The 26,438-nt window shown below is 48.4% G+C and overlaps 1 protein-coding gene across 1 annotated transcript; it reads right to left on the bottom strand.

The window, feature by feature from the left end:
• Positions 1-26,148, bottom strand: NAT8L (N-acetyltransferase 8 like). The gene is made up of 3 exons (XM_041458266.1): positions 25,793-26,148; positions 24,410-24,574; positions 1-462 (listed from the first exon to the last, which is right to left on the bottom strand). Exons 1-3 carry the CDS (start codon positions 26,124-26,126, stop codon positions 95-97), a joined length of 867 nt encoding a protein of 288 aa, XP_041314200.1. The 5' UTR covers positions 26,127-26,148; the 3' UTR covers positions 1-94.
• Positions 26,149-26,438: the final 290 nt, after the last annotated feature.

Raw genomic sequence — 26,438 nt, 5'->3', positions numbered from 1 at the left:
GATGAGAAATAGAAGGATAATTTATTATTTTTGAAGGGGGAGGAAGGAGGGAAAAATACTTTTTTTTTTTTTGTTTTGGTTGGTGGGGTTTTTTTTATTCTTCCCGCAGCTGCAGGCGGTAGCGGTGGTAGCGGACCTGGAAAAACATTCTCTCCAGTAAGGAGCGTGTCATCCCTGGCAGGGCATAGTGTTCGACAACACCCACGTGCTTGAAGCCCAAGGACTCATAGAGCTTGTGGGCTGCCATCTTCACGGCCGTGGTTCCCAGCACGACAGAGGAGTAATTGTTGAGCATGGCGAACTCCAGCACTTTGCGGCCCAGGGCCTTGGCGATCCCTTTGCCGCGGTAGTTGGAATCGACGGACATGCGGCGAAGCTCCACAGTGTTGTCTTCCTCGTTGCCCCGCGCTGCCACGATCCCCACCACGTTGCCGTCCAGGACAGCAACCCAGAAGCAGGAGCCTGTGGAAGATAAAGCAGCACATGTAGTCACCCCAATGGACAAGTGCCCATTGCCAAACACACATCCAGGAGCAGGGCCTGGGGTCCAAAACCACATCACATGTGGGGACTAGTGACCTCCATAAATAAGAACCAAACACTCCTTTTTCCCTGACAGCATGAAGGAAATGTTGTTTTCCCAAGGAAAATGCACAGGGGCTACAACCTCCTGTCAGGGAGTTGTAGAAAATGAGAAGGTCTCCCATGAGCCTCCTTGTCTCCAGCTTGAACAGCCCCAGCTCCCTCAGATGCTCCTCACAGAACTTGCGCTCCAGACCCTTCACCAGCCTTGTTGCCCTTCTCTGGACATGCTCCAACATCTCAGCATTCTTCCTACGTTGAGGGGCCCAGGACTGGACACAGTACTCAAGGTGTGGCCTGACCAGTTGCTTAGTTATCACTCAAGAAAGCCACTATTCAATACAGCAGCCAGCCAAAGTCACTGAGAGGTCCCTTGCCCAGATGAAAAGCACTGACTTTTAGTGCTCTGGAGCAATATGTCTTCATCCAGAGGAAGAAGACCCCACAACAGGAGAAACTCCTGGTGCAGGCAATGGCCTTCTTCCCAGCTGCTAAGCAGAAGAGAATGTGACTTGAGCAGCAGCTCCATCTTCTGCACCAACCCTGCCAACTGCTCCAACCCAAATGCACGGCCTGTCTCTGTAAGACCAGAGTTACGCAGCCCGGAGGGGTGCTCAGGGAGGCAAAGGACCACCCCTCCTGAAAAACCAGGGGAAACATGAGTAAGACAACTTTGTCACTGGAGCAGAGCAAAGCATGGGGTGGTGGTGGGAGGCAGCTTTGCAACTGCTGTAGGAAAAATGCACCTTGTGACTCCATGAAGCAATCTGAAAGAGATGCCCCAGGTCTTCCTCTCTTCCCTGTGGCACAGCTCAGCTTCCAAGGAAAAGCTGGCGACAAACAAGGGCCAGGGAACCAGCCCAAGTTCACAGCGCACTGGGCCCATCCTCACATTCAGAGGAATGTGCAGCCTCAACGATGCTCACTCTTGTTTCCACTGTGAGCAAGTCATCATGCTGCTGCTATCTAGGTCAACAGCTAATTTTTAAAACACCAGGGCCCATCTTGACCCATTTATCACGAGCAGTGAAGATGTCTCTGCTCTGCTGCCGCACTGACAGCGCGACTTGTTCCCCAGCGCTCACTTGGATCTCAGAACGTGATTTATTCAGACACGACCCCAGACAAACACCTACAAGCACTGAAATCAGGCAGCCACCCTCCCTCTGCATACAAATTGCAGGGTAGAGAGCTCACTGCTGGATTTAAAGTGCTCATCACGTGGTGGCTGAGCCCAGCTCACTCCCCAGCCCATCCATCACACCTCTGGCCACACGGCGAGCACACTGAACATAAGGTGATCCTCACACAGTGATCCTCACCCTACATGCATGGCTACCACTCCTATAGTGTAGTTCCAAAAAGGAGGTTCAGGAATTTCCCCACACTTGGGGAGCAGGGGTGAGATGCTTCCCTGGGGCTCCACTCCTGGGGCAGCCCCCAGAAGTGCCATGAAGCAGCCATCAGCTGGTGTCCACTGGGCTGCAGACAGTGGCACAGCCATCACATCCCCCTCATCCAGCCCCATCCACAGCAACTCCTCCTGGAGCTGCTTCTTCAGCAAGTCTGCCTCATTTCCCCTCAAACCAGAGAAACAACCTAGGTTCCTCTCAACCCGAGGTTACACAATTGCTTCCACGACTGCTTCCCACTTTTATTCCTTATTTTCTCTTCTTAGCAAGCACCTCTTCTCTGTGCCCACCAAACCTGAGAGGCTGCTAAAGCTCGCTCAGCAACACTTCCCACATTTGTAAAATGGCACGTTTCTGGTACTTTGAGGTATTCTGAATATTTAAAACCCAAATTTGGACATACCCGCTACTGCGGAGCCACCAAACCCTTCACATTCCCAGCCCCTCTGACCACCCTCTCCATATTCCCACTCCTGTCCATCCCAGCAGGGACTGGACCCGGTTGCAAGCAGCATGACAGCAAACCTGCATTCCTTGTTAGCTTTTACTTACAATTTTAAAGCTTAATTATAATGATTTTGAGTTCAACACGAAAAGAAATAGTATCTGGCACATGTCCCAGTGTGTTTTGTGCACACAACACTTATAATTAGCCACAGACAGGACGCATCTGCTCAAACAATGAGAGCTGTATTCACTCTCCTTTATACCAGTGCCATCAGTCCCCAAGACTTCTACCCTGCTGTCCTCCTCACGTCTGTGTCTGCTCCAAGGATCACCAGCAGCCAGTTCCTTCAGGCTACTAAAGACACCTCAAGTTCCCAAAGGTGGCCACAAGTCCAGGAACAGCTTTCCCCCATGGGGATGTCAGATCCCTCCTCCAGGCAGCTGCGTTCCATTCGGATGGGGACTCGCCCCTGAAAGCTGTCTTGGGATCACAGCACATGCTGCCGACCCTGGGCTGGGACTCCCTCTCCTCTGGGAAAACCCTCCAGTTTCACAGCAAGAACACTGAAGGTCCTCAGATTGCTTTTTACCCAGACTCAACTACATGACCTCTAAAGGTCCTTTCCAGCCCAAACCATCCTATCCTATGATTCTACATTTTCCACACTGCCAGCCAGCTGCAGTTCCTCACCATATCCCCTCTTCCAGCAGCACTTAACTGTGGAGCAGTGTGGAAGCAGCCTGGAAAAACCACCTTGCACTGCCACACTCCAGTGCTGGGAGAGGGTCTCCTCCTGACCTTTCCTGGGCTGAGGATATCGACTCAGCACAGCTTGTTTTTGCACTTTTTCATACCTAGGATGAAACAAAACTAACTTCATCTCAGCTGTCAGTAACGAGCAACAGCCTTGTTTGCAGCGCTATTATTAGCGGGAGCTGACGTTTTACTCTCTCACATGCTATCTGAAAATAATCACTGCTGCAAAGATAAACACAGACCCTGACAGCTACAACTCTCCCTGCCCTTCCAGATACTCATCTCATGGCAGCATCTCTCTCTTTGCCTTCGCCCTCACTTGCTTCCGCCTTCTGCCAACCTATCACTATGGTCATCCAAAGCCCTTCCTGCTCACTCCAGGATCTGTTCTTCATGGATGTCTTGCATTTAACCACAGCTGCTCTGAAACACCACTCTGAAGCAGTGGAGGCACTTTCCAGAGGTCCTAGCTGTTCCCAGCCAAACACCAAGCACTCCTTCCTGACTCCTTCTGGGCTGCCAAAAGCAAAAGGGAGGAGAAGCAGCCATGGAAAACACACTACCACCTTCCTTAGCTTTCTCCACTTCCTCAGCTTGCTGCCTCACCACACAATCTTGACATCAGGAACTCACATCACAGACAAAAGATACAATAAAGAAATAATTTTTTTTACCATGAAGGTGGTGAGACACTGGGACAGGCTGCCCAGAGAAGCTGTGGCTGCCCCATCCCTGGAAGTGTTCAAGGCCAGGTTAGATGGGGCTCTGAGCAACCTGGTCTGGTGGAAGATTTCCCTGCCCATGGCAGAGGGGTTGGAACGAGATGATCCTGAAAGGAGACCTGAAAGGTCTCTTCCAACTCAAACCATATAATAATAATAAAAAAAACCAACACCTTGTGACGCACACACGTATGAAAAAAGGCACAAAACGGCTGTGATGTGCATGCCAAGGAATATGATTTCAGCTTGCTCACGCTTCACAGCAAGGTCAGACGTGGTTCCTCAACTGATGGCACCCAGGGTCTGAAAGCACACAAGATGGCACTGTCTTTCTGCTCTGAATTTAAGGATGGTTCCCAGTTTTTGAAGACCCAACTGGGTATTCTTCTAATCCACCTACCCATCTCCCACAGCACAGGGCTGCCCTAAGAGTCCACACACCGCTGCTGACACCACATCCCAAGGATGTCCCTGCAGTAGTGGCACCACGCTCGCCACATAGTCTCCACTCCTGCCCAGGATGCCATGCAGTCCTCTGGCTGTGCCTGCACCTCCTCTCCCACCCTCCTCCACTGTCATGAGCTGCACAGCTCTCCCCCACGCAGCCAACGAGGATGGATGGTGGGTGAAAATAAATTCATTTATTTTTGCTGCAAATTCTTCTACACCTTTTGATGAATAAAAGGCCAGTGGGTGGATGGGTGGAAAGACTGGAGCCAAAAGCAATAGCAGAGTAGTGCTAGAAGGGAGGAGGGACAGGGACATCAGCCTTCCTCACCAGCATAAGTCCCACATGACTGACTATTGCAGGATCCAACAGCTTTCTTAAGCCCTCAGCATGCAGGAGCCACTACCCCAAGCCCCAGAATTGTGTTGCTCTGAAAAGGCAAAGCTCTTGTCTTCCACATATTTTTCAAATAAATTGTTTTCTAGAAAATTCTACTATTCCCACAAGAGCAAGCAAAGCTTTGCTGCTCCAAAACTTGGGTGCTTCCTCATGCCAGCACCTGCACACTGAGGGGTGAGGGCTGGGGCAGGTAAAGCCTTATTCCTGTTTTCCTTAGAGATGGGGAGAGAACAGAGCAGCTCCTGCGGCCACCACTGGCTGCTGGTGCTAATTTTGCATGGATGCATCCCTGTGGGAAGGAGTTTTCCTTGGAAGCTCAGCACAGGGCAAGTATGGAAATCTTGCCCAGAGGCATGCCAGACTTCTCTCTTTTTCTTTAGGGTGGCACTGCTATCTACATAGCCAAGCTCTCATTAATTCTTAGAGCCTTATGCATGGAACATAATTCCCAGACAGACATTCAACTTCTTAAGAAAATATCCCTTCAAGCAGAGACTGTGACTTTCAATTCTACTTTGGCATGTCACAGCAACACAAATGTGAGCAATTCCCCTGCTGGCTCAAAGCTGTCACAGGTGATATCCAGACAAGGGGACTGGCAGTTTCCATCACCACTACTGGGAACCCACCAGGACAGCAGCAGCTCCTCTGCATCCTTACAGCAGAGGCAGGAAAGCATCCTGCACAGGGCAAACCCCTTTCCTGCATTTTTCCCCAGGTTGCTATGAAGGGGCAAAGGGAAGGAAAAAAAAATCCAAATACCAAAAATCTCAAAATAATTTCTGTGCTTCCCATAGGACAGGGTCTGCAATTACCTGTGTTCCATGCTCTTAATATAACTACCTAAAGGTTTGCCAAAAGTGACAGGATTGCTCATCCCCGGAAATCCAAATGCTCCCTGACTCCTCCCTGTGACCCCTGACTGCAGCACAGCCTGGTGTGACACCACCACACAGAAACACCTGCACAGAGCAGGCACAACCTGCTGTCACATCATGGAGCTTCGAGTACTTGCCCTTGCAGTCACTTGTTCAGCCTGCTGTGCCATCTTTTGGTGTGATTTTGGCCAGAGCAGCAGTTCTTTGTGCTAAGCAGGGGTGGTCCAAGCAGGGCAGCACAGAGGGAATCAGGACACAGTGCAGAGCTGCTTTCACCTATTCACCAACAACCTGTTAAAAAGCCCCAAAGTTCAGTGTCTGGGCTCTCCTCCTGCCAGCACTATTTACATACATCACTCTAAGAGACAAGCTGGACATGGCAGCAAGTGGACAGAGTCCCCAGCCCAAAGCTGGCTGTGTATTGCTGATGTCACTTAAATTCCTGCTCTTTTATCTTGTCTGGGTCTTGAAGAAGGAGAAGAGGAACCATCCAGCACTTGAGGCAACACTCCCTCCTCCTTCCCCTTCATCCTTGGTGAAACACAGGGCAGAGCAGCCGAGTCACATCAGCATCAAGGGAGAAAGGAGGCTCTTCTGGGGACAGCTTGGCTGCTGGATGTGAATGCTGCCAGCGGGAGGGCACAGACATGGCACATCGGCTGCCACCCAGCCAGACACAGGCAGCCTGGGTGCAGGGACCAACCAAGGACAGGCAGCAGCTGTCCCTGTCACTGACTACAACTGCTCAGCTAGCCAGGATGGGGAGGGATTTATCTCTGTGTATATGAGGTATGCCATTATCCTATTATGCCTCCTTACCTCCATCTTTCCCATGTGTTGAGTTTCTCTCCTTTCCACCTTTCTAGTTTCCCTTGGCTTCAAGCAGGGCTGCATGACAGCTCCCACAAGTTCTGCTAGTAACTCTACACTTGACTTCAGTTAAAAGGCATTCCCCTGGAGGGGTCTTACAAAATAATGGCATTTTGGTGTAGTTTATGGCTATGAAAACTGATTGAGATGCAAGAGATCCTGATTCCAGACATCCATGAGCATCCCTCTGCACCAGACAAGGCTCAAGTATGGGGAAATAAAATATGTCAGGGACACAGGAATTATTCATGCATGAAATGAGAAATGCTGTGGAACACCTTCCCCCCCATAAATAACCCCACATAATCTACCACTGCAGGACACATTGCCCTGTTATAAATAATTCCTGGCTGAAAGAGCACAGGGCAGTGCATCTATATGCTGAGGGTGACTGACATCCCTTGATTCATGGAGCATCTGGGCAGCAGGCAATGAGATCACCTGCAAAGCAAGAAAAGAGATTGATGGCTTGGTTCTGAGCAACCAGTTCATCTACTTCTCCTTCTACCTTCTTTTCCATCCTTGCTAGCTTTCAGCTGTGTTGTTACTGAGGGCTGAAGGTACCTGCAACAACCCCAAAGCTCAGCCAAAGCCTCTGGAGTTGCAAGCAGCAGGGAATCGGTGGGATGACAGTGACATCCAGCATTCAGTCTGCAACACAGCCACAGGGCAGATCCATGGACATTTGCTGCCAGAAACACTGTGACCACAATCCAGCACAGCAGTGGGTCTCAAACTGCCCCAGGAGACAGGAGTTCAGAGTTGGCCTCTGAGCTGATAAACCTGAGCATGAAATGAGAGACAGGGTGACGGGGTTTTGGACTGCAGGCAGCTGCTGCCCTAAGCACCAGAGCAAACCACAAATCATACTTGCATTCAGAACGGTGTATGCTGCACCATGCCAGTGCTGATAAACCTGGAGCAGCAGCACATGCTGCAGAGGTGATGGCCCCACTGCAGCTTTACCCGCACCTGGGCGTGGAAAGGGTGGTGGGGTTGGAATTTAGAGTAATAGTACAAAAACTTTCATCAGTGCCAGCTCCACACTTTCTAATGGAGCTGGTGCAGCCTCATAAGCACCCAGCTACTCCAACACAGGTATTCTATTTTGGGGTGCCAAAGCCCCCAGAAAACCCCTAAGATGTTGATGGCTAGCTATAGCTTACTTTTACTCTAACATTTTGACAGGAAAAAAGAAAAACACATTCTGCAGCAAAAGGACTTCAGGAAATGGCCAGGTTTGGTCCTAAACAGCATCTCCTGCTGTCACTGCTGGGGACATAACCCAGCAGGCATTTCTAATCTTCTTAAACCTTTGCTTTAAACCTCACCCTGTTCCTCTGAAGCACCTTTACAACAGCTCCTGCCCACGCACCTTACTCCCGGCAAAGCTTTGCGAGCACCCAGCCCAGATCAATGCAAGCTGTTAGTGGCCGTGCCCCATGTCAGCACTTCACTGGCTGATTTTACAAACAGGCTTAAGTCCCCTGGGGCCCAGAGTGTCACCACGAGTGACAGCACCCGAGGGGGTGCTCAGCAAAGCCCTCGGAAGTGCTCAGCACAGCGCAGGAGCAGGCTTTTGATGAGACAGCTAGAAATCCATGCCGCAGATGGGATAAAGACAGCCCTTCCAGCACATTTCAGAGGCTGCTATATTAAGAAGTGTAACAGCAGGACTTTAAAATCTTCTATCAGGCTCTTTTTGCAGGCCATGCTGCACCTTGAAAAGCAAAGACTGTAACAAAGCCAGTGTATAACAACTGTTCAAGCAAAAGCTGCAGAAGCAGTTGTGGGGGATTAGAAGTAGCCTGGTTATCTGGACAGATGTAGCCTGGCCCATCGCTCTGCTCTCTGCTGCTGAAAAGGACAACACGACACAGAGGAAGCAGAGACAAAACCACAGATGCAGCAACCAGGGTCTACCTGCTGCTGGGTCACCAGGGGGAAAGCACAGATTAAGAAATGAGGCAGCATCTGTGGTTTTGGCATGTGAGCAATTGTTATCGATAAGCAAGGAATTAAACAGCTTAAAGGAGCGGATAAAGACTAGGATATGTGATTTTGGCTGGGCATTGTCCTCTGGGCTGACTGGGTGATGATTCCCAGTGCAAGGGAGCTGGCTCAGCAGTACAGTCTGGTCTGCACAAATGGACAAAATCAGAAAAAAGTATTTAAACTTTTCAGGCAGATGCTCCTTATGCACGCAAAATACACACCAAGCTGATCAACTGCAGAGTCAGGCCTTAAATAAGCCTATGTTCTAGAATTTAGACTGGTTTTTAGTTAGAAGCTTTAAGGACAAAAGAAATCAAGCTCTTCTGCCTGCTTTGTTAACCTGGGTAGTGCCAGCTCTAAAAGACTGATGTGACAATTAGGTCCTTGTTAGTGAAATTAGTTTACAAGATCAAATGTGCTGCTGGTTGTGTTTTGAGCCAGCTCCTTAAAAGGACATTGTTAAGGCTTGGTCTCCATCTTCTACATCAATCTTTCACTACATGGCTTTATTGCTTTCAAAAGGTACTGAATTCGCCTTGCAGCAATTTTCACTTCCAAACATTGAACAAACTGGGAAATCAACAATTATTGGATGTTCTAGAATTCATTACTTGGTGGCTGACTTTTACTTTATATGCTTTACTGTAAAAAGGGACTGAGCAATAACCATCGAATGGCTTTCTTTAGCTTAGCAGTTGGCCAAGCCATAAATCAAACAGGGAAAATGGACAGAATCAATCTGATTTGTACCATCCATCACTACTTTTCTGGTCTAAATTTAGCCAAGACTCCCTTTATTCAACAGAAGTGCCTGCATCTACATAGGTATTGCACCAAATGTTTCACAGCAAAGGGAGAAACTAAGGTTCATTTACTTAAGGTTAAATAATAAACATAATTCTGAGCTGTACAAAGACTTCCAGGAGGTTTTATGCTGCTGTGAGGTCAACAACCTTTGAGATGAGTTACTCTTCAGGAGAGCCCCTCTTCTGCAAAAGGCCACAGCCAAAGCCTACAGAGCTCACTGCAAACAAGTGCTTTCAGTCAGGAGAAGCTTAGGTTAGATGAATAGCAGCCAAGATGGAAGTTCAAACTTAATATATGGCATAATGAAGGACAGAATAACTTATCTGTACATGCAAACTCTTTAAATCAGAGTCAAAAACAAGGCTGAGAGGTGCCTCCCCTAAAAGGTAAAAAAGGAAGCAGCTAAGAATATTTGCATACTTAAAAAGTGATGGACAAAAATCAAACAAAAAAACCCACTCAGGAAAAGAAACCACAACAGACCAAGTCAAGTAAAGGGTATATATTCATATATATATATATATTGGCATATATTCAACCAAGACATGCTGCACAGCATGCTTCAGTGCTTCTGAATATGATGTTAGCCCCCTTGCCACATCCTTGCTGCCCTCAGGAGTCTCTAAATGAGGACTTTCCTACCCCAGCAGCTGAGGAGTGACAATGACAAGGCAATATTTGTGGTGCAGAAACACTGACCAGAAAAGTCTCAGATCCCACGGTAGTCCCTCTGCTTTCCTTCCCAGGACAAACTGGGGACTGACAGACAGGGATTTGCACTTCACCAAACCCCACACAGCAAAGGGAAGCAACCAGGACACACTCCTAACACCCACAATAAATATGGCTCTGCAGCACTCAAAGCCTTTCCTTCTGCACATGACAGTGGTTTCACAAGAACCCTACCTTGTTGTTAACATAATGAATCAAACCTCCCTGACCTCTAGCTTTTCATGATCTATAGGAGTGAAACAGCAACCACAAGGAGTTATATCCTCTCTGAAACCACAGTGCAGAATTCATTACTCAATATTGAGGAAGACATTAGGAAAAAATAAGAGGTTCAGGGTGGAGATTTGGTAAAAAAGTACAGGCTGAAGTCAGGTGGTAGATGGTTTGATCTCCTTAAGCCTATTGCAAGCAATAAATAGTTCCTGTTTCTAGCATAACACCTTGAAATGGTGCTGCACACACAACCTTTCCAGAGCACAGGCATCCAACAAGGACACCAGTTGTCATCAGCTGGGACAAATCCATCCTGTCACCAGCTGCCACATCCAGATGAGCCCCTAAAATCCATTACAATGGATTGGGAAGAGATCAAGAGGTGAGGAGTGAGCATGGCTCATTACCTCTGTCCTGCCCAGCTGCTCACCAAGGGCACTCATTTGGGCATTTCTCACTGGACAAACCCTGTTTGACCTGTGGGAGCCCCCCCCAAACATCTGGGCAAACCTATTCCTCTAACCTCTGGGGAAGGAGTATGTGACTAAACAGGGAAACTGGGAAAGATAATCAAACTGGTAAAGAGAACCAGGCTTGGGACAACCAATCCCAGACTCTGCCTTGCTTCCATCATGGCAGCATGTTGTCTCTGCAGAGGTGCTCATCTATCATGGAGGGATGGAAAAGAAGCAATTTCTATGTGCAGCATGCCTAGAAACAAGACCTTTCCCTTGGAACAGGGTCTGATGTACTTCTGACATCCAAGGCTAGAGGAAGTAACAGAACTAATGCTACAGTTTGTAGCAAATCCAACTCCTGACCCATATAAATAAATTAATAAATAACTAGCAAACCTCTCTGGAAGCAAACATTCTGAGTATTCTTGATGTGCTTTTAGCAGCACCACACTTCTAACACTGGAGGACTTCCTAGAGCAATGACCCTCTCCCTGAAACACACCAGTCATCCCATTTGGGAAGAGCAGGGAAGGAGGCCCTTTCCCCACCACACCCTGAGGTGGTTCCCTAGTCCTGCTGGGGCTGGATCTGACCTACTGATAGCTGCAGGCACCTCCTGGTATCTGCACCTTCCCACATCTTCAACCCAACCCTCAACCAGGTAGGTGGTGACTTCCATGACCAGGCAGAACCAGCAGACAGGGGTACCACTGCTTCCTCATCCCACTGTTTGTAAAGCCTGGTTTTGGGAGATTGCTGAGCCCTCCTGAGATGGTGTCTGAGGGTACTCAGCCCTTCTGAGGCAACTGGGAAAGCCAGGACTGCCAGGGGCACTACTGCAATGAGAGCTCTCCTTGAAAATAAACACAGGCTGGGTTCCAGCAGGAGAAGGCAACCTACCGTCCTTCAGGTACCCCCTTCCCCATGGCCATCCCACCACAGCTCCCACTGTAAATGAACACCTTTCTGGCCTGCAGCCCACTTCTCCAGCCTCACTGTGAATATGTAACCCCTGGGGGCTGCTATATTCATCCCTCACTCAGCCAAACAAACCCTGGGGTGAGGCTGCTCCAGTGTGCCCCACCTGTGCATGCCAAGGCAAAGGCTCCCCACTCCCACTCCGCTGCTGGAGCCTCACACAGCAAGGAGGGCAAGCACTGCCTCAGGACTTCACCTCCTTCAGCCACGAGTCATAGAATCCTACAATGACTGGCGTTGGAAGGGACCTTAAAAATCAGCTGGCTCCAATCCCCTGTCATAGGAAGGAATATCTTTCAATGGAGCAGGGTGCAGACCCCAGAAAGACCTCCCAAGCAGCTGGAGCCTTCATCACCACACTCTGCTTCAGCCCTTAACTCTCAGCAAAGCAGTAGCAATGCCCTATGTGAGGCCAGTGCCCTGCCGTGGTGCAGAAAAAGCACGCACCTGGATGGCCACTCTTGTGAAAACCAACATTTTTCTACATCCCTCTCCCAGCACATCAAAGCCAATGTGCCTTGGGTATAACTCTACTGAGCTCCACTAGTCCAGACCCAAACTAGCACATTTATTTAATGTGGCAGCACAAGAAAATTCCACATCCATAAATACATGAACATCTGTCAGGCTGGGCACGGACAATGGATGTGTTGTGGATCATGCATTAACAGAAAATGAAAATTACATGTGTAACTTTCTACATCTCTAAAACTAAAAAAAAAACCTTTGCCACAATAATCAGGCCAAAAAAGTCCCTACAGAAGCCTAATCCATATCTCCTGTGATAACCACCTATCAGCTTGTTACACCCCACATGCATGTGAACCCCAGCCTCAATACCAGTCACAAGAGCTGGGGATTTGAAAGACATCTGTGAAGTAAATTACTGGAGTGAGTAGGTAAGGGGCCATGTCTCGTTCCATCAGGAGGACACGTGGCAAATGAAGGGCAGGCTGCTCAGGGCTAGTGAAAGCAGACACCTTTGTGCCTGCCCCCTCAGACTGAGGCTCATTCACAAAGGACCTGTGGAAAGGGGATCAATTTACAAGTACAAGCTGCACTACAGCAACCAGAGCCAGAAGAGATGCAAATCCACACAAGACTGGATAGAACTGCAGTGTTTTGAGGATCTGTTGGATTGTCCCATCTACAAAGACAACACTAAACCTCCACAGGCAATGCCAGGACAGGGCAGAATGAATATATCCAAGGGCAGGTTCACAACTACAACTCCTTTTTCCAGTGCACCAGTATTCCCTGAAGCACCATAAATTCATCTTGCAGGCAGCTGATAGCACATACAGCAAACCCAAGGTTTACCACCATTTATGTCACAGGTCCCCTGTAAGTATCCAAAGAGCACTTGTATCTACACTGCCCCTAAGTATATGCTAAACTCCCAGCAAGAGACAAGGGATTTAAGCCCATGATTAAGTTAAAGCAAATGCTCCACTGAATCTTTAGGCTAAACTGTCCCAAGAGTTCAGTCTCAGTCAATGTGGGGGGTTATGTGAAGATTTTTTTTTTAGAATTTCACTGAAATCCTCTTTAGCTATTTGAGTTATCCATGAAAAATGTTCCCACTTCTCAAGAATCCTTGCAGATGCTTTGATGTTCTTCAGACTACTGATGGCTCAAAAAAAGACCCATAAAACCCAATGATGGCTTATTCCCAGACAAAAATCACTGTCCAAGAGGCACAGCTTGATGTTATCCACTGAACACTGACAGCTTCTGAAACCCCACCAGACGTAAATTTTCAGAGACATTAAGTGAATCTAATTGACTTTACAAGCAGCAAAAGCTTGAAAAGGTGTTTTACAAATACCCATTTTAAACAGTTTGGATTAAAAAAAAAAAAAATCTCTCATTAGCATTCCTATTGTACAGTAACTTCTTCACTGCTTGCTTTCTCTCTTTTTTAACAAATCCCACATTAACGATGGAATTCTACCAAGCAGGACTTTATCAGGATGCTCACTGCTGCTCAGCAGCCAGGTATCTGCTGTGCTTTCATTGCTCTGCCTCTCACTAACCATCATCTGAATTAGCACTTGGAAATGGCAGGTGCTCCAAACCAGGCTGTTTTCAAAAGCTTCTCTTTGCACTTCTACTATTTAACATTATTTTAAATTGGAAGACTACAGATTTAGGTCTTCCCTGGATTCCCACTAGAAGTGTTACACAGTGTTTCTGATGCTGTTATCTAGATCCAGGGAGGATGAACAGATTTGGCACCTCCAAAAAAAGAACAAAAAACCCTGGTCTCAGAAAATGAAGTGATTTGGGGTTTGGTTTTTTTTTTCTTGCACACTCTGAATGCAACGAGGATTTTATATTTTTTGTTAAAATGGGAAGGATTAGGTTTTTAAGAAAAGTTATAGGGGAAAAGATCAATGGATACATCTGGAAGTGATATGGGTCAGATGCTCTGAAGAAGGTGTAAGAAATGCTGTTGCTGGCAGTTCATTTGCCTTTAGGTAAAATGTTCTCCCCCACCAGTGACATGTGGTTTGTGCACTGACACACTGTTTGCAGCTTAGCAGACACAATACCCTCGTGCTGCTGACTTCTATTTATTTTTTCATCTTTGTTATTCTCAGTCTTCTACTAAAAGAAAGATACTTGCAAGTATTTACTTGCACTCACCATGCTAAATATCTGGACAAGCAAAGAAGAGAAGTACACATACAATAAAATTAGGTAAAGGCACATAAATTGAAAAGTTTGATGGAAGGAAGGGGAAAATCAGAGATACAGAGGGATCCTGGGTAGGGAACCACCACCCATGGGAAATGCTAGAAGTGGTGAGTAAAACAAGAAGTAGATCAGACCAAAAATCACTGGAGAATTCAACACAGGGATGGACAAGAGAGCTGAGCAGAACTCAAAGGAATGCAAGTACTGCAGTTTGACCCAAGACTAGAAATGTGGGATACACAACTACTGTGCTAGGGGATGGAAGAGGGTTAAAAAAATGGAAAAAAAAAAAAAAAAAACCTCAAGGAATCGCTAATGATTATTTGATACCTGTTAAAGTGAGTATTGGATGCAAGGTGCACTGAGGAGCTACTCATGACCAGACAGCTGGTCCAGCACCCCCACTTCAATCAGCAGCACTAGCACAGAGCCCAAGAGTTGCAACTGTAAAAAGCAAACAAACTTGCACTGCTGATGCTGGTGTCCAAGTCAGGATTCCAGCACACTGGCAAGGGAGAGTGGGAGCAGTTGGTATAGTAATCACTGCTGATTGAGGGTAAATCTAGGCAAGCAGCTCACTTAAAAATGCAGTTTTCGTCAATGCCAAACAATTCACACATTTGTCCTGAAATACCAAAGGTGGAAGACGAAAGGCAGAGGGAAGCCAGGCTGGCACATGTCCTGCACAGAGCTCAGCCCCCAGCATTGCTGGCCAGGACACAGGCACACAGCTCAGTTCTCCAAGGATCACAGGGGATGGATGCCCCAGCAGCCAGGACTTCAGAGATGGACCCCTCAACACCACTTCTTCAACTACTGCACCGTAATAAAATACCTAAATATGTAATTCAAACAGGGCCTGGGATGCCTGAAATCCCAGCACTGACTCAGTATAGATTTAATGGTGCCATGCAAAGCAGGACCTGCCTGAGGGTAGCAAGCACTTTACCATGTCATGGCTCTATCACGGTCACTATTTCCTAGGTATACACTTGGGTCTGATCTCTGGTTCTTAAGGAAAGTTTTAACAGCCAACCATTCTGGTTTGGGCTGAAAAAAAGCATTACACCCCCCACTAAACACAGATCCTTGCTCCATCATAGTGAAAAAACAGAGGGAGTAGTAAATCAGCTGACTTTGGACCAAAACTATCCTTCCTTTTACTTTCCAGTTCCTGAACTGAAAAATCATTTTCTCACAAAAGTCTGTTTTTTTTTAGTTTTGCCACTTGGATAAGCCCTAGAAACAACACATGAATTTTAAGTGACAAATATTACTTGCTAGTTACAATTTCAAGCAGGACACTGCTGTGGTGGGACTAATACCGTCTGTTATTCCATTAGCATTTACACTGTTGCAAATCCCATTTTAAATAACAATACCTCATGTAGCCACTCAAAAATACAACTGTAATACATGCTTCCCATTACCAATTTTGACATGTCTCCTTTCACTCCCAGAATCCAATTTTAAAGCAGAAGCCCAGCTTGGCACTAAGCCCTGGGAATCACAGGTCTACGTTCTACAACTATCCTGTAAGAAATAGAATTTTTTCTTTTTGTAAGAAACACTCTTTAAACAGTTATGGAAGACAATGAATGATACTGCACTGTGCTGTCATAAATTGTTAATTAATTGCTGGGGTCCAATGGGTCAACAGATGACTTAAAAGAATGGCTCAAAGCCATCTGTAACAGATACCACAGCTTGTACCTGGCTCTGACCAGACCACTATGAACTAATTTTTGATGCATCCTTAATAAAGGACACTAGGCTTCTTGGCAATTGTATGTGCCCCCCTTACCAAAACACAAAAACAAAAAAGGAAAAAAAAAAAAAAAACAACCCAAGAAAACCCCCCAACCCCCCCCCCCCTCCCCCCGAAATTTTGGCTACAAGGAATAAATTTGTCAAGAGAAACTAGGTAAGACATGCTGCTATCTTTGGATATTCTTTAAGACTCCTTTCATTAGCCACCTGTCAGGAAAACAAAAACGATGCCTCAGCTTTCTACAGAATGGAAAAAAAAAATAAAAGAGAACAAGAAAATCTAAAAATACACTTTGAAGCTCCCTGTTTTGCTGATGCAGAAGGTAACAACAAAGGCTCATACATCCCTCAGCTCATCACAGAACCAGATACCAGCAAAACACTCCAGGTCCCTCTTTTTGCTGTAGCCTGGAAGGGAGTAGCATCAAGTATGTGATTATTTGTAACAGATCCCCAGCAGTGCATTACCAAAATAAAGCCATGTGCTCTGCAACAGACCAGCAAACAACGCTGTGAGCTCCTGGAGTCCCTGAGGGGCTCAGGGGCATCCCAAAAATCATTCCCACCCTGACAAATTATATTTAATCTGCCTGAATCAAGATCTAAGCCTACAGAAGGAATTTCAGAAATCCACTCTGAAATCTGGGGAGATTTTGAATGCTTTGCCTTCTTGAATAATCAGGCCATGCATTTAGACTTTTACATAAAACCAGGTTTTTTTTCAATATATTTAGAGATCTTCAAGTAGAGAGCAATACCCCATGGCAATTTCTAAAGTATTAAGACCACTGGTGGTGCACACTGAGAGGCAACAACATGACCACACTCTTGGGTAATCCCAGGAGGCTGAATATAGTAAATAAACACAACAATGTGAGAACAAGATTTTTCAGTTCATGTTCCTACATCCAAAATTCAGTGTCAAGAGGGGCTCAAAGCTTTGTACCTATAAAACCCCTGCCACTAGTCAGATATCCAACACAGAGCCTAAATTTAGGCTATTATGAAATCTTAACCTGAAACACTTTTGGGCAATTGTTTTAAATCTTGGCCATTCCTAAGAAAGCAAGAGAAAGAAGAGCTGCCAAAACCCTTTATAAGAGTAATAAATTTGCATTTAAACTTGTGAACAAAATTCTGGAGTCAGAACACGTTTGGTTTATTCACTAAGACAGTCCTGAGAAATTACATACAACCATGCCAAAAAACATTTAACACTGGAGAAAACATTAAAAAAAAATTACTCAAAGCTAGGAAAAAAACTAGAACACCTGATGTCCTTGCCTCCTTCATGCTCCTAAGTCCTAATGTGGCTTGTTTGCTGGTCTTGAAAAGTTAACTTGAGAAGTTAACTGTGCCTAAGAAACTACTGATGTTCAATTTACACAACTGGTTACCTCTTGTACTGAAGATTAATGACCAGCACTGGCATGTACTGAGGATCTTCAACACCTGCAGGTTGAGTTCAGGTTCAGCAGCATCATCTCCACCCAGTCACAGCTGCAACTCAAACACTGCTCCACTGAGTGATGGTCATGTCCATGAGGGACTGGCTACTTTTAGAGAGAATTCTTTAATACATGGTGGGGGGGAAAGGTCATATTACTCTGCAAAATTTACTACAAAATCTATTTTAATCTAATTTTGACATGGGACTGTGCCAAATGTGTGGATCTAAAGGGAGAGCTATTTTTACGTTATGGGTACGCACACTGAGTAATGGGTTTGTTGCATGTGTTCCTGCTCCTGTGATAAATAAATAGGAAGGGGGGAAGGCTGCAGTAGCTTGCCCATAAACATCTTTATTCCACTGGCTGTGGATGACACAGCCCTGAATCCACAGACTGCTCCCCTCATCAGGCAACTCCAGTTTTCCTATGTGGACCCTTTGCCAAGAGCACTGCACTTCTACTCTGTACCACCTGAGCCCCCCAGAAGTGGGGAAAGGAAAAAAAAAAAAAAAAAGATTTTGTGAGGTAGAAAGACCCTGCAGGCCCTTCAGTGGGTTGAGCAGAGCCGGCCCAGGTGGCTCAGCACTGCAAAGGACCCAAGTTGTGTCACATCCCAATCTATCCTAGCTCTTGTCAGCAGGGCTGCAGCACTGGGCTGGGGTTCTGCATGGTGCTTGCTGCTGGAACCAGAACAGCCCCTGGCCAGCTCTGGGAATTCAGGTGGGGGGCAGAGCTGGTGCCAGCAGCACTTTGCCTTGCTCACTGTGCCCATGCCCCACCCAGCAGGCTGGGTCTGCCTCCAGATGGAAAAGCCAAGGCTCCAGCACAGCAAAATGAGGTGGCCACGAGTGATGGAGTGCCAGTGTCAGAGGAGGAGGGTTTGGGAGGCAATCCCACTCTAAAGACAGTTTACATTACTCAAATAAAACCAAAATATTTCAGCCCATTACAAATGCTGGACAAAGCATATCCCTAACACTTGGAAACATGAGTTGTTTTTTGTCTTGCTTCCCAAAAAACTCTGCACTGAAGATGAGAGATGCCAAACCAGGCAGTTTCATGCTGCTAAGTTGTAGAAACCCAAAATCAACAGTAGAAATTGCTGAGCTGAAAAATCTGACTGTCCCACTTGCAGGAGGTCAGCTTTGGAAATACCTTGACAAAATACTTCCCACTATGAAGTATATGAAAAGCCTGTAATCCTAATCTTATAGGATCTCTCTGCTACCTGGAAGCACTCCCATGGAGTTGCAGAGAGATGCCAGCAGTGATATGCTCACAGGAGAGACTTTCCTCTGCTGAGGAGACCTAACCTCAGTTCTCAGCAGTGATAGGGAGAAGAGCTGGGAAACACCCAGGATGAGATAAGGACACAGCCTCTCCCATGGGTTTCCCAGCCCCACACAGAACTCCTCACCACCATACCCCACTGTGGGAAAGGCAAGCATGAAAATCCCAATACAGGACAGGCAGCTCAGGGATTTGGCAGATACACGAGATCAGGACAACTGCATCAGCCAGCAAGAAATGCTGCAGATAGGGATGCTTCACATTCCAGCTGCTTCTTGGGCACCAGGAGTGGGGCAGGGCTCTCCAAAAACACATTCCTCCACTGGGAAGCAGCAGCCCTGAGCCCTCTCTGGCGTCAGGTAACTGAGCCGTTTCTTTGCAAAGCAAGAGCTGCTTTATTCTTCCCAAACAATGTTATCATTCGGCAGCTTCACTCCTGCTTATCTAGCAGCTTGAGCATTATCCAGAATGTGGAAGAACTGGGCTGTGGCTGCCCCTCTGCCCGGGGGCTCAGTGGGAAGAAATACCCTCGCCACCCCCTCTGCCTGTGTCTTTGGAAGGGTTTAGGCACGGCAGAGCAACCACAGCTCTAGGGCGGAGGATCTCCTCCCCGGGTAGACCCTGTATTTCCCCTGCACCCCAAAAGTCACTGGTGTTCACCTCTGAGCCTCCCCAAGGCTCAGCACTTACGGAGCAGAGGTAGCAGGAGCCACACGGATCACAAGCAGCTGTTCACCTTGCAAACAGCATGCCAGAGGGAAAAAACCCACTGCCAAATGGCCTGATGCAAGACACAAATACTCGTTACCCACACAGAGACCTCACTGCAGGTGTGGGAAACCTCAAAAAGTAGAGGGAGCAAACAGGATCTCACCTGCTCACAACCCAGCTCTGGACCTGCCTCAACTGGTGTCCTTCTGGCAGAAGGGCATGATCCCAGAACCTCTGCCAAGAAGGGCAGGACATCCCCCCTTCGGGCTCAGCTGAGGAATGTGCCACCCAAGCGCAGCAGAAACTGAACCCTAATGAGCCGTCCCCCTGCAGGCCCTGCTCCTCAGGGCCCTGACCCCCAGGGAGGCCGGGATATCTGAGCAGGCTCCTCCCGTGCCCTGTCACACTCAGGGGACAAAGGGCAGCAGGACAGGAGGGCTCTGCTCACTCTGGATGGAGGCAGAAGAGCAAAGCATCCATTCCCTCCCTGTGTGAGGCAACCAGAGGTACCTGGCTGCCCACAGAGCTGGAGCCATGCATTGCCACGGGCCCCAGAGCAGGAGCTGGAGCCGTGCAGCTGCCACGGACCTGGCTGCCCACAGAGCTGGAGCCGTGCAGTGCCACAGACCCCAGAGCAGGAGCTGGAGCCGTGCAGCTGCCACGGGCCCCAGAGCAGGAGCCGTGCAGTGCCACGGGCCCCAGAGCAGGAGAGGAGCCTGCAGTGCCACAGGCCCAGAGCAGGAGCTGGAGCCGTGCAGCTGCCACGGGCCCCAGCGCAGGTGGCTGCTGTGACACTGCCTGCAGCAGCCCTCCAGCTCCAGCTGCTGCATCCCTGGGCCCCCAACACCCACCAAGTGCTGCAGCCTCAGCTCCCCAAGCTGCCCATCCGTGCTGCCTGTCCACCCTCCCCTGCAGCACCGGGCACTGCGATGCAGCCACCAAGCTCGTCACCAGCTCCCAAAACCTGGCACAGGCCAGCTGCCGCCGCCACCACCACCACCAGGTCTTTGCACCACCACCAGGTCAGGTAGGCACACACCTCAACAAACCCTGCCAGGACAGCCAGCAGCAACTCTTTGAACAACCACAGAGACACGGAAATTCATAAATTCGTCAGCCAAAGCCCCAGCTCCCGTCGCTTTGGGGAGCGGCAGTTTTGCATGGGACACAAGGAGTCTTGGTTTCCACAAGCTCTCCAGCTGAGAACTCAGCCTCACAAGAAACTCTCTAACACACAACCACTGCAAATAAACATACAACACAACCAACTGGGACAGAAGCTTGAAGAGACACTGTAAAATTGATTAGTCATCAAAATCATCAGACCATAAAAGAAGCTCCAGCTGTGCTCATCTTTTTTGTGTGGATAAATGCAAGAGGCAGGGCTCTATTTAACATTAATTCCTTTTTGTGGTTGGTTTTGGTTGAGGTTTTTTCTGTTTACTAGAGCTTGTTACTCTGGTTGACAATTAAGCCCATTATCCAATTCCTTTCTTTTTTCACCATTCCACCAGTCTTTTTTCATAGCCTTTGAAGAAGGAAAAAAAGAAAGGTAAATTCCAATAAGTGCTATTTTAAAATGAAAAATGTGAGTTTACAAAGAGCTCAGGAAGGTGTTTGAACCATGCAACCTTCTGTTTTAGGACCCCAGCACGCACTCAACACAAACAATTCCTTTCGCATTGGAAACAATTTCAAGTCACACCGCTCCAAGTCAAGCACTGGCCCAAATGTTCTGCCAGACCCTTGGCATAAGTGTAGGAGGGCAATAGAAAACAAAGATTTGAATTTTGGCTAGTGTACTTCCGCAAAATCACTGTCAGCACATATTTTTCAGTTCATACAAAACCCAGCAGAGGAAAATTCAAACAATAACTAACATGGAGGTGAGAGGTTCAAAAAAACTGCAGAAGAAAAACCCTAATATGGTGCAACTCATGGAATTGTTCAACACTAATCATTAACCTGGGTGCTCATGGTATCCCTCTGCAAACCCGGTCCTTTTGGCTTGGTTATAGAACTGACCCACATGTCCTGTGGATGCTTTCACAATACCACAAAGAATGATCCATTTTAATAGTTAAAATATGCCCTCACTGTAGAAGCCTGCCTTACCAGAACCTATTTGCTGTAGACACTCACTACAACAGTACCCTAGCTCTATGCACCACACAGAGCTGGCTGCAAACAGCAGGTTTTTGTGCTTGGGTATCTCGGATTCCAAGGGCAAAAACCTCAGCAAAGCCACAACCAACATCTTTATCCAAGACCTTAAGACCATGTCCCAGTTCTACCTTTGCATTCATCACCCTGAGAAACAGGAATTTATAACCCCACCACAAAAATGCTCCCTTCCTCTTTTTTCTGTACTGAGAAAAAAAATTTTTGAAGGAGGAAAACATGGATTCTCTAAAGCAGGAGCAGCAAGTTGCCTGGTCATACTCCCAGGCCAAACTGCAGTTATATCAGGTTGGGTTTAACTTCTCTAGTCAAGCTCTGGCCATCTCCAGCCTCTCTGGGACCCTGTCCCTACACCCCATTACTCTTCTCTTAACACCTCACTGAGAAAGCTCTCACAAACATCTCAGCTGCTACAACACAAGGAGCCATTCTCATTCCCACTGCAGTAATTTCTGCCTGGGTGCTAATTTGTAAACTAGGCAAATAAAAGACAAACTTGGGGCTTGAATTTGTTTTATTGCCATTGTTCTGTCCTTTGGGTGGGACAGGCAATGCCAGTGTGGCACATTGCTGCCTTCCTCTGGATGTTTAGCCAGCCAGCCTTCAAAGTGCCCAAAACTCTGGCATTTTCTAGGATAGCTGTGTTTATACTGCTGTCCTATAGGAAAAAAATCCACCAACTGCATTTTTGGAGGAAATAGGGGTGAACCACTAGATTCATGCCTTGTGGCCAGCTACACCAAATAGCACTACATGGATTTATGGCACATGGATGGTGCTGGTTCCAACACACACACACCCTTCTCCAGACCCCAAAACCTCCCTGGACCCTGTATCCAAACAACTATCATCAAGAACCTTCAACAAGCACCAACAATCCCATAAATCTGCTTTTTATGGCATGGCAGAAGCCTAATTACATGATTAAATTCTGTCAAAAATTAAAGCCCACACATTTGCTCTAAAATTGCAATTAGCTCTTTCAGGCACCAAATAAAAGCAATGCTAACATTTCAAAGACATGTTGGCAACACAGTTGAACTAAATTACATTACTGACCCTAAACAAATTGAGGGCACTACTTTGAGTCCCTTTCCTTTATTTTCTCTGTCTGCTAGTGTTATAAATACAGGCACTGTGATCCCTCTCAATTGTGACCTGAGCATTAACAAGCTAAGCAGCTCACCTATTAACTCCATATCACACATTCTTATCCTACTGGAATCTTCTGCTGTTTTCTCTAACATAAAACTTTGCTGGCCTCACTACAGATGTACAGCAATGTTTTGCTATGAACCCTTTTATTTCTGTGACACCACCTTTAATGAAGATTGAGCTTTTTAATTACAAGCCACACATCACTTTTTTTACAAAAACAAGCTCTGTAAATGAAACACACTGTGTGTAATATGGGACAAGATCTGTGTAAAATATGCACTATGATGGGAAAAGAAAACTAAATTAAGCTTCTTCACGATTTTCATAAGAGAAGCAACATTTTAGCAAAATGTAACATTGCATATTAGAATGGAGGGAAGGCTTGTGGCTATTACACTTCCTAGCAGTTCCCTAGAACTGCCCAGGGAGAGGTTTGTCACACCTGGGGAACAGGAATGATACAGCAAATGATACAGCAAAAACTCCGTCACGTGGAAAAACAACACAGTAGGTACCTAAGAAGAGAGCAGGTACCCCAAAAAGATGGAACTCAGGAGGGATACCATCCTTGCCTTGCTTTTCCAGCTCACCACTAGCACTCTGTGACCACCAAAAGCAAACCTCAAACCCCAGCTGACTGCCCAGGCATCCCCCTGGTCTTGTCCTCAATATGGATGCGTGCCAACAAAAAGGGAAATAGCACCTGACAGGTCCTAAAGACCCTTTTTTTTTTTTTTTAATGGCTAAAGTTATCTTTTACAGCTTAATAAGGTAATATTATTAGACTTTGTCTTTTTAATTACATGCATATATGGAACAAAGGGATGAACCCATATTAGGGCAAGCTTATGTGGCAGCAGCCCTTTACATACCTGATCCACACTTCTTCCAAAACACCTGCATTAAGGAATGTTCTTGAATGACATGGGAAAATGGGCTCAATAGCTAAAACGGGCTCCTCTGAGCATTTGGGCTAAAAGGCCTTTCATCTCCCTCTCCTCCTGCAGTCAGAGGCAATACCAAATGCATGGAGCAAAAAAACATCGAGCTCAGGATGTAAGGGCTGGGGTGGGCCCAGGCTGCAGTGAATAACCCACATCCTCCAGCCTCAGTGTCCCCAGGCACTCACCCCAGTCCTGGGGTGGCTGTGGGACCCAGCAGCACGGCACTCCAGGGGTGGACAGAGGCTGCCTGGGATGACTAGGCACTTGGGGGAGGGGGAGTAATGAAAAAAAAAAAAAAATTAAAGAAACCAAAATCAGCAAAAAAACCCAAACCAAACCAAAACCAGAGATGGCTTTGTGCCTGGTGTGGCTAAAGAGCTGCATTCTGGCGACTTTTGAGCTTGCTCAGTGCTGCTGACAGGAGGAAAAGGCGCCAGCAGCAGGGAGCAGCCATGTTCCCCAGCAGGCTGGGGGGAGGAAGGCTCCCTCAGGGAATTCGTACTCACCTGGCGGTTTCATGTAATATTGCTCAATATCGGACATGTCCGTGTGCAGCGCACAATCGAGATAGTGCAGGATAACTTTTCTACTGAAGTAGTACCTCATGCCCATCAGAAAGATGGGCAAACAGCAGGTCAGCAGGAAGGACTTGGTCACAACAAAGCACATTACTATGGAGATAAGGAAGAGAAATAAACGACACCTGTCAGAAAAGAGAATTTAGTGTTGATTTCGGAATACAAACTCATTATAAAAATAAATCAATAAAACAAGCACAGTCAAAATATACATTTGCAGCACACACAGAGTTCACGCTCTCGAGATTATCGTGTTAAGGCATGGCGTATCGCGACGAGATAACCCGGAGAAGTTTATGAGGTCCTGAAGGAACCGGTGGGGAGGATACCGCCACGCCACGCCAGGGCCCACCGAGCCCCTCCGGAGCGGAGCCGTGGGGATCCCGAGATCCCCGCACCCCCCGGCCCCCTTCGCTTTCCCCGGCGAGGCCGGAACGCGGCCGGGTGGAGGAGCCGCGCTGCGGGCAGCGCTCCGCAGCCATGTGTTCGCCACTGCGGCAGTGCTATTTCCACCAACACCGACTCCCCGGGCAGCCACCCTGCTCCTTCCCACCCCGGGGGACTTCTGCGGGTGTCTCTGAGCCGGCGGCTCTCTCCGGCACGGCCCAGAGCCACCGGCTGGCTCCCCCAGCTCCCCAGCGCCTGCCGGGGGTCCCCCCTCCAGCGTGGGATCCCGTCCTCCCCGGTGCCTGTGATATGGGGTGCCACCAGCCTGCAGCCACCGGGGGCAGGAGACCACCCAAAGCCCTCTCGGGGCGGGGGACGCGCATTATTAATTACTGGCACATGGAGGGGACACCTTGCAAGCGCTATTTTTAACTCAGGGAGGTGAGGTGACCCCGCTGCTCGGCGCGGCTGCAGGGGTACCCCCTCCCCACGCCGGGGGGGAATGGGGGCCGCTCACTGGCGGGCCCGGCTGTCTCCAGGCAACGCCGGCACGCCGTGCACCCCCTCGCCGGGCTGCGCGGGGGCGGCCGGTGCTCTCCGCTCCCCTCCGCGCACCCCCGAGCCCTGCAATAACCAGAATGACTGATGTGCCCTCACCCCCGCCGCGACCTCCCCTTCACGGCTCCCCGCCCTTAACACCCGCGCAGGGTCGCGCATCCCCGGCGGCGCAAGGCTCCCCCTCCAGCCCGCCTGCCCCCGCCGCAGCGCTGCGGCTCCGCGGCCGCCCCGCACGATGCTGCGGCGCTCCCCGGCCGCACCGCGCCCGCGGTCCCCGGCGCCTCCCGCCTCTCCGACCATTTTGTGAACACCCACAGAGGCGAATTAACCCGGCGCCCCCCTCCCCAAAAGGGAGCGGATACTCACCCGCCAGCAGCCCGTAGAGCAGCTGAGTGAGGGGCTGCTGCTTCAGCCCCCTGAACGCCGTGTTGGGGATTCGCTCCATGATCCCCTCGTAAAAGATGCGGCGCACCACCTCCTGTTCAGAGGGGTGGAATTCGCGGATATATACATTGTCGCGCCTGGGGTCTTCTTTTGGTGGGGTGAGGGGAGGTGGGGGTGAGGGAGGGGAGCCCGCCAAAGAGGGCCACATCTGGGAGGACGAAACAATGATCGTGTCTTTTTTAGATCCCGGGATTGATTCATGATCTTCCGCCACAATCTTGGTCTCACAAACCATCTTGGGAGACAGACAATGCATGCAAACCGGCCGCGGGGAGGGGGCGAGGAGAAAAACGGGAGGGGAGATGTCAGAAAATTAACAAAAAGATTAAAAAAAAAAAAAAGGAAAAAGGGGAGGGGGAAGGAGCGGGGCGCGGAGCCGGCACGGAGACCCGCGGGCAGCGGCGCGCAGAACAGCGCGGCCGGGCAGGACGAGAGGAAGGAGCCCCGCTGCATTTTGGAGAGGCATTTATAGGGCGGGGGGGCCGCGGGTCCCCGGGGTCCTAGAGCCCCCCGCATTGGCTGCGCGGGGTCGCCATGTGATCGGGGGGGCGGGACACCTCCCCCTCGC

This window comes from Pyrgilauda ruficollis, unplaced genomic scaffold, assembly GCF_017590135.1.
Source record: "Pyrgilauda ruficollis isolate IOZ18807 unplaced genomic scaffold, ASM1759013v1 scaffold1, whole genome shotgun sequence".
In the NCBI taxonomy this organism is placed as follows: Eukaryota; Metazoa; Chordata; class Aves; order Passeriformes; family Passeridae; genus Pyrgilauda; species Pyrgilauda ruficollis.
This window is presented reverse-complemented; position numbering and strand designations above follow the sequence as displayed.

What these genes read in the sequence shown, in the direction of transcription:
- NAT8L (XM_041458266.1), bottom strand. Translation starts at nt 26,126, where the DNA reads ATGCATTGTCTGTCTCCCAAGATGGTTTGTGAGACCAAGATTGTGGCG. An exon ending in GCTCTACGGGCTGCTGGCGG is followed by an intron (nt 24,575 to 25,792) that starts GTGAGTATCCGC and finishes TTATCTCCATAG; the next exon opens with TAATGTGCTTTGTTGTGACC. An exon ending in ATATTACATGAAACCGCCAG is followed by an intron (nt 463 to 24,409) that starts GTGAGTACGAAT and finishes TATCTTCCACAG; the next exon opens with GCTCCTGCTTCTGGGTTGCT.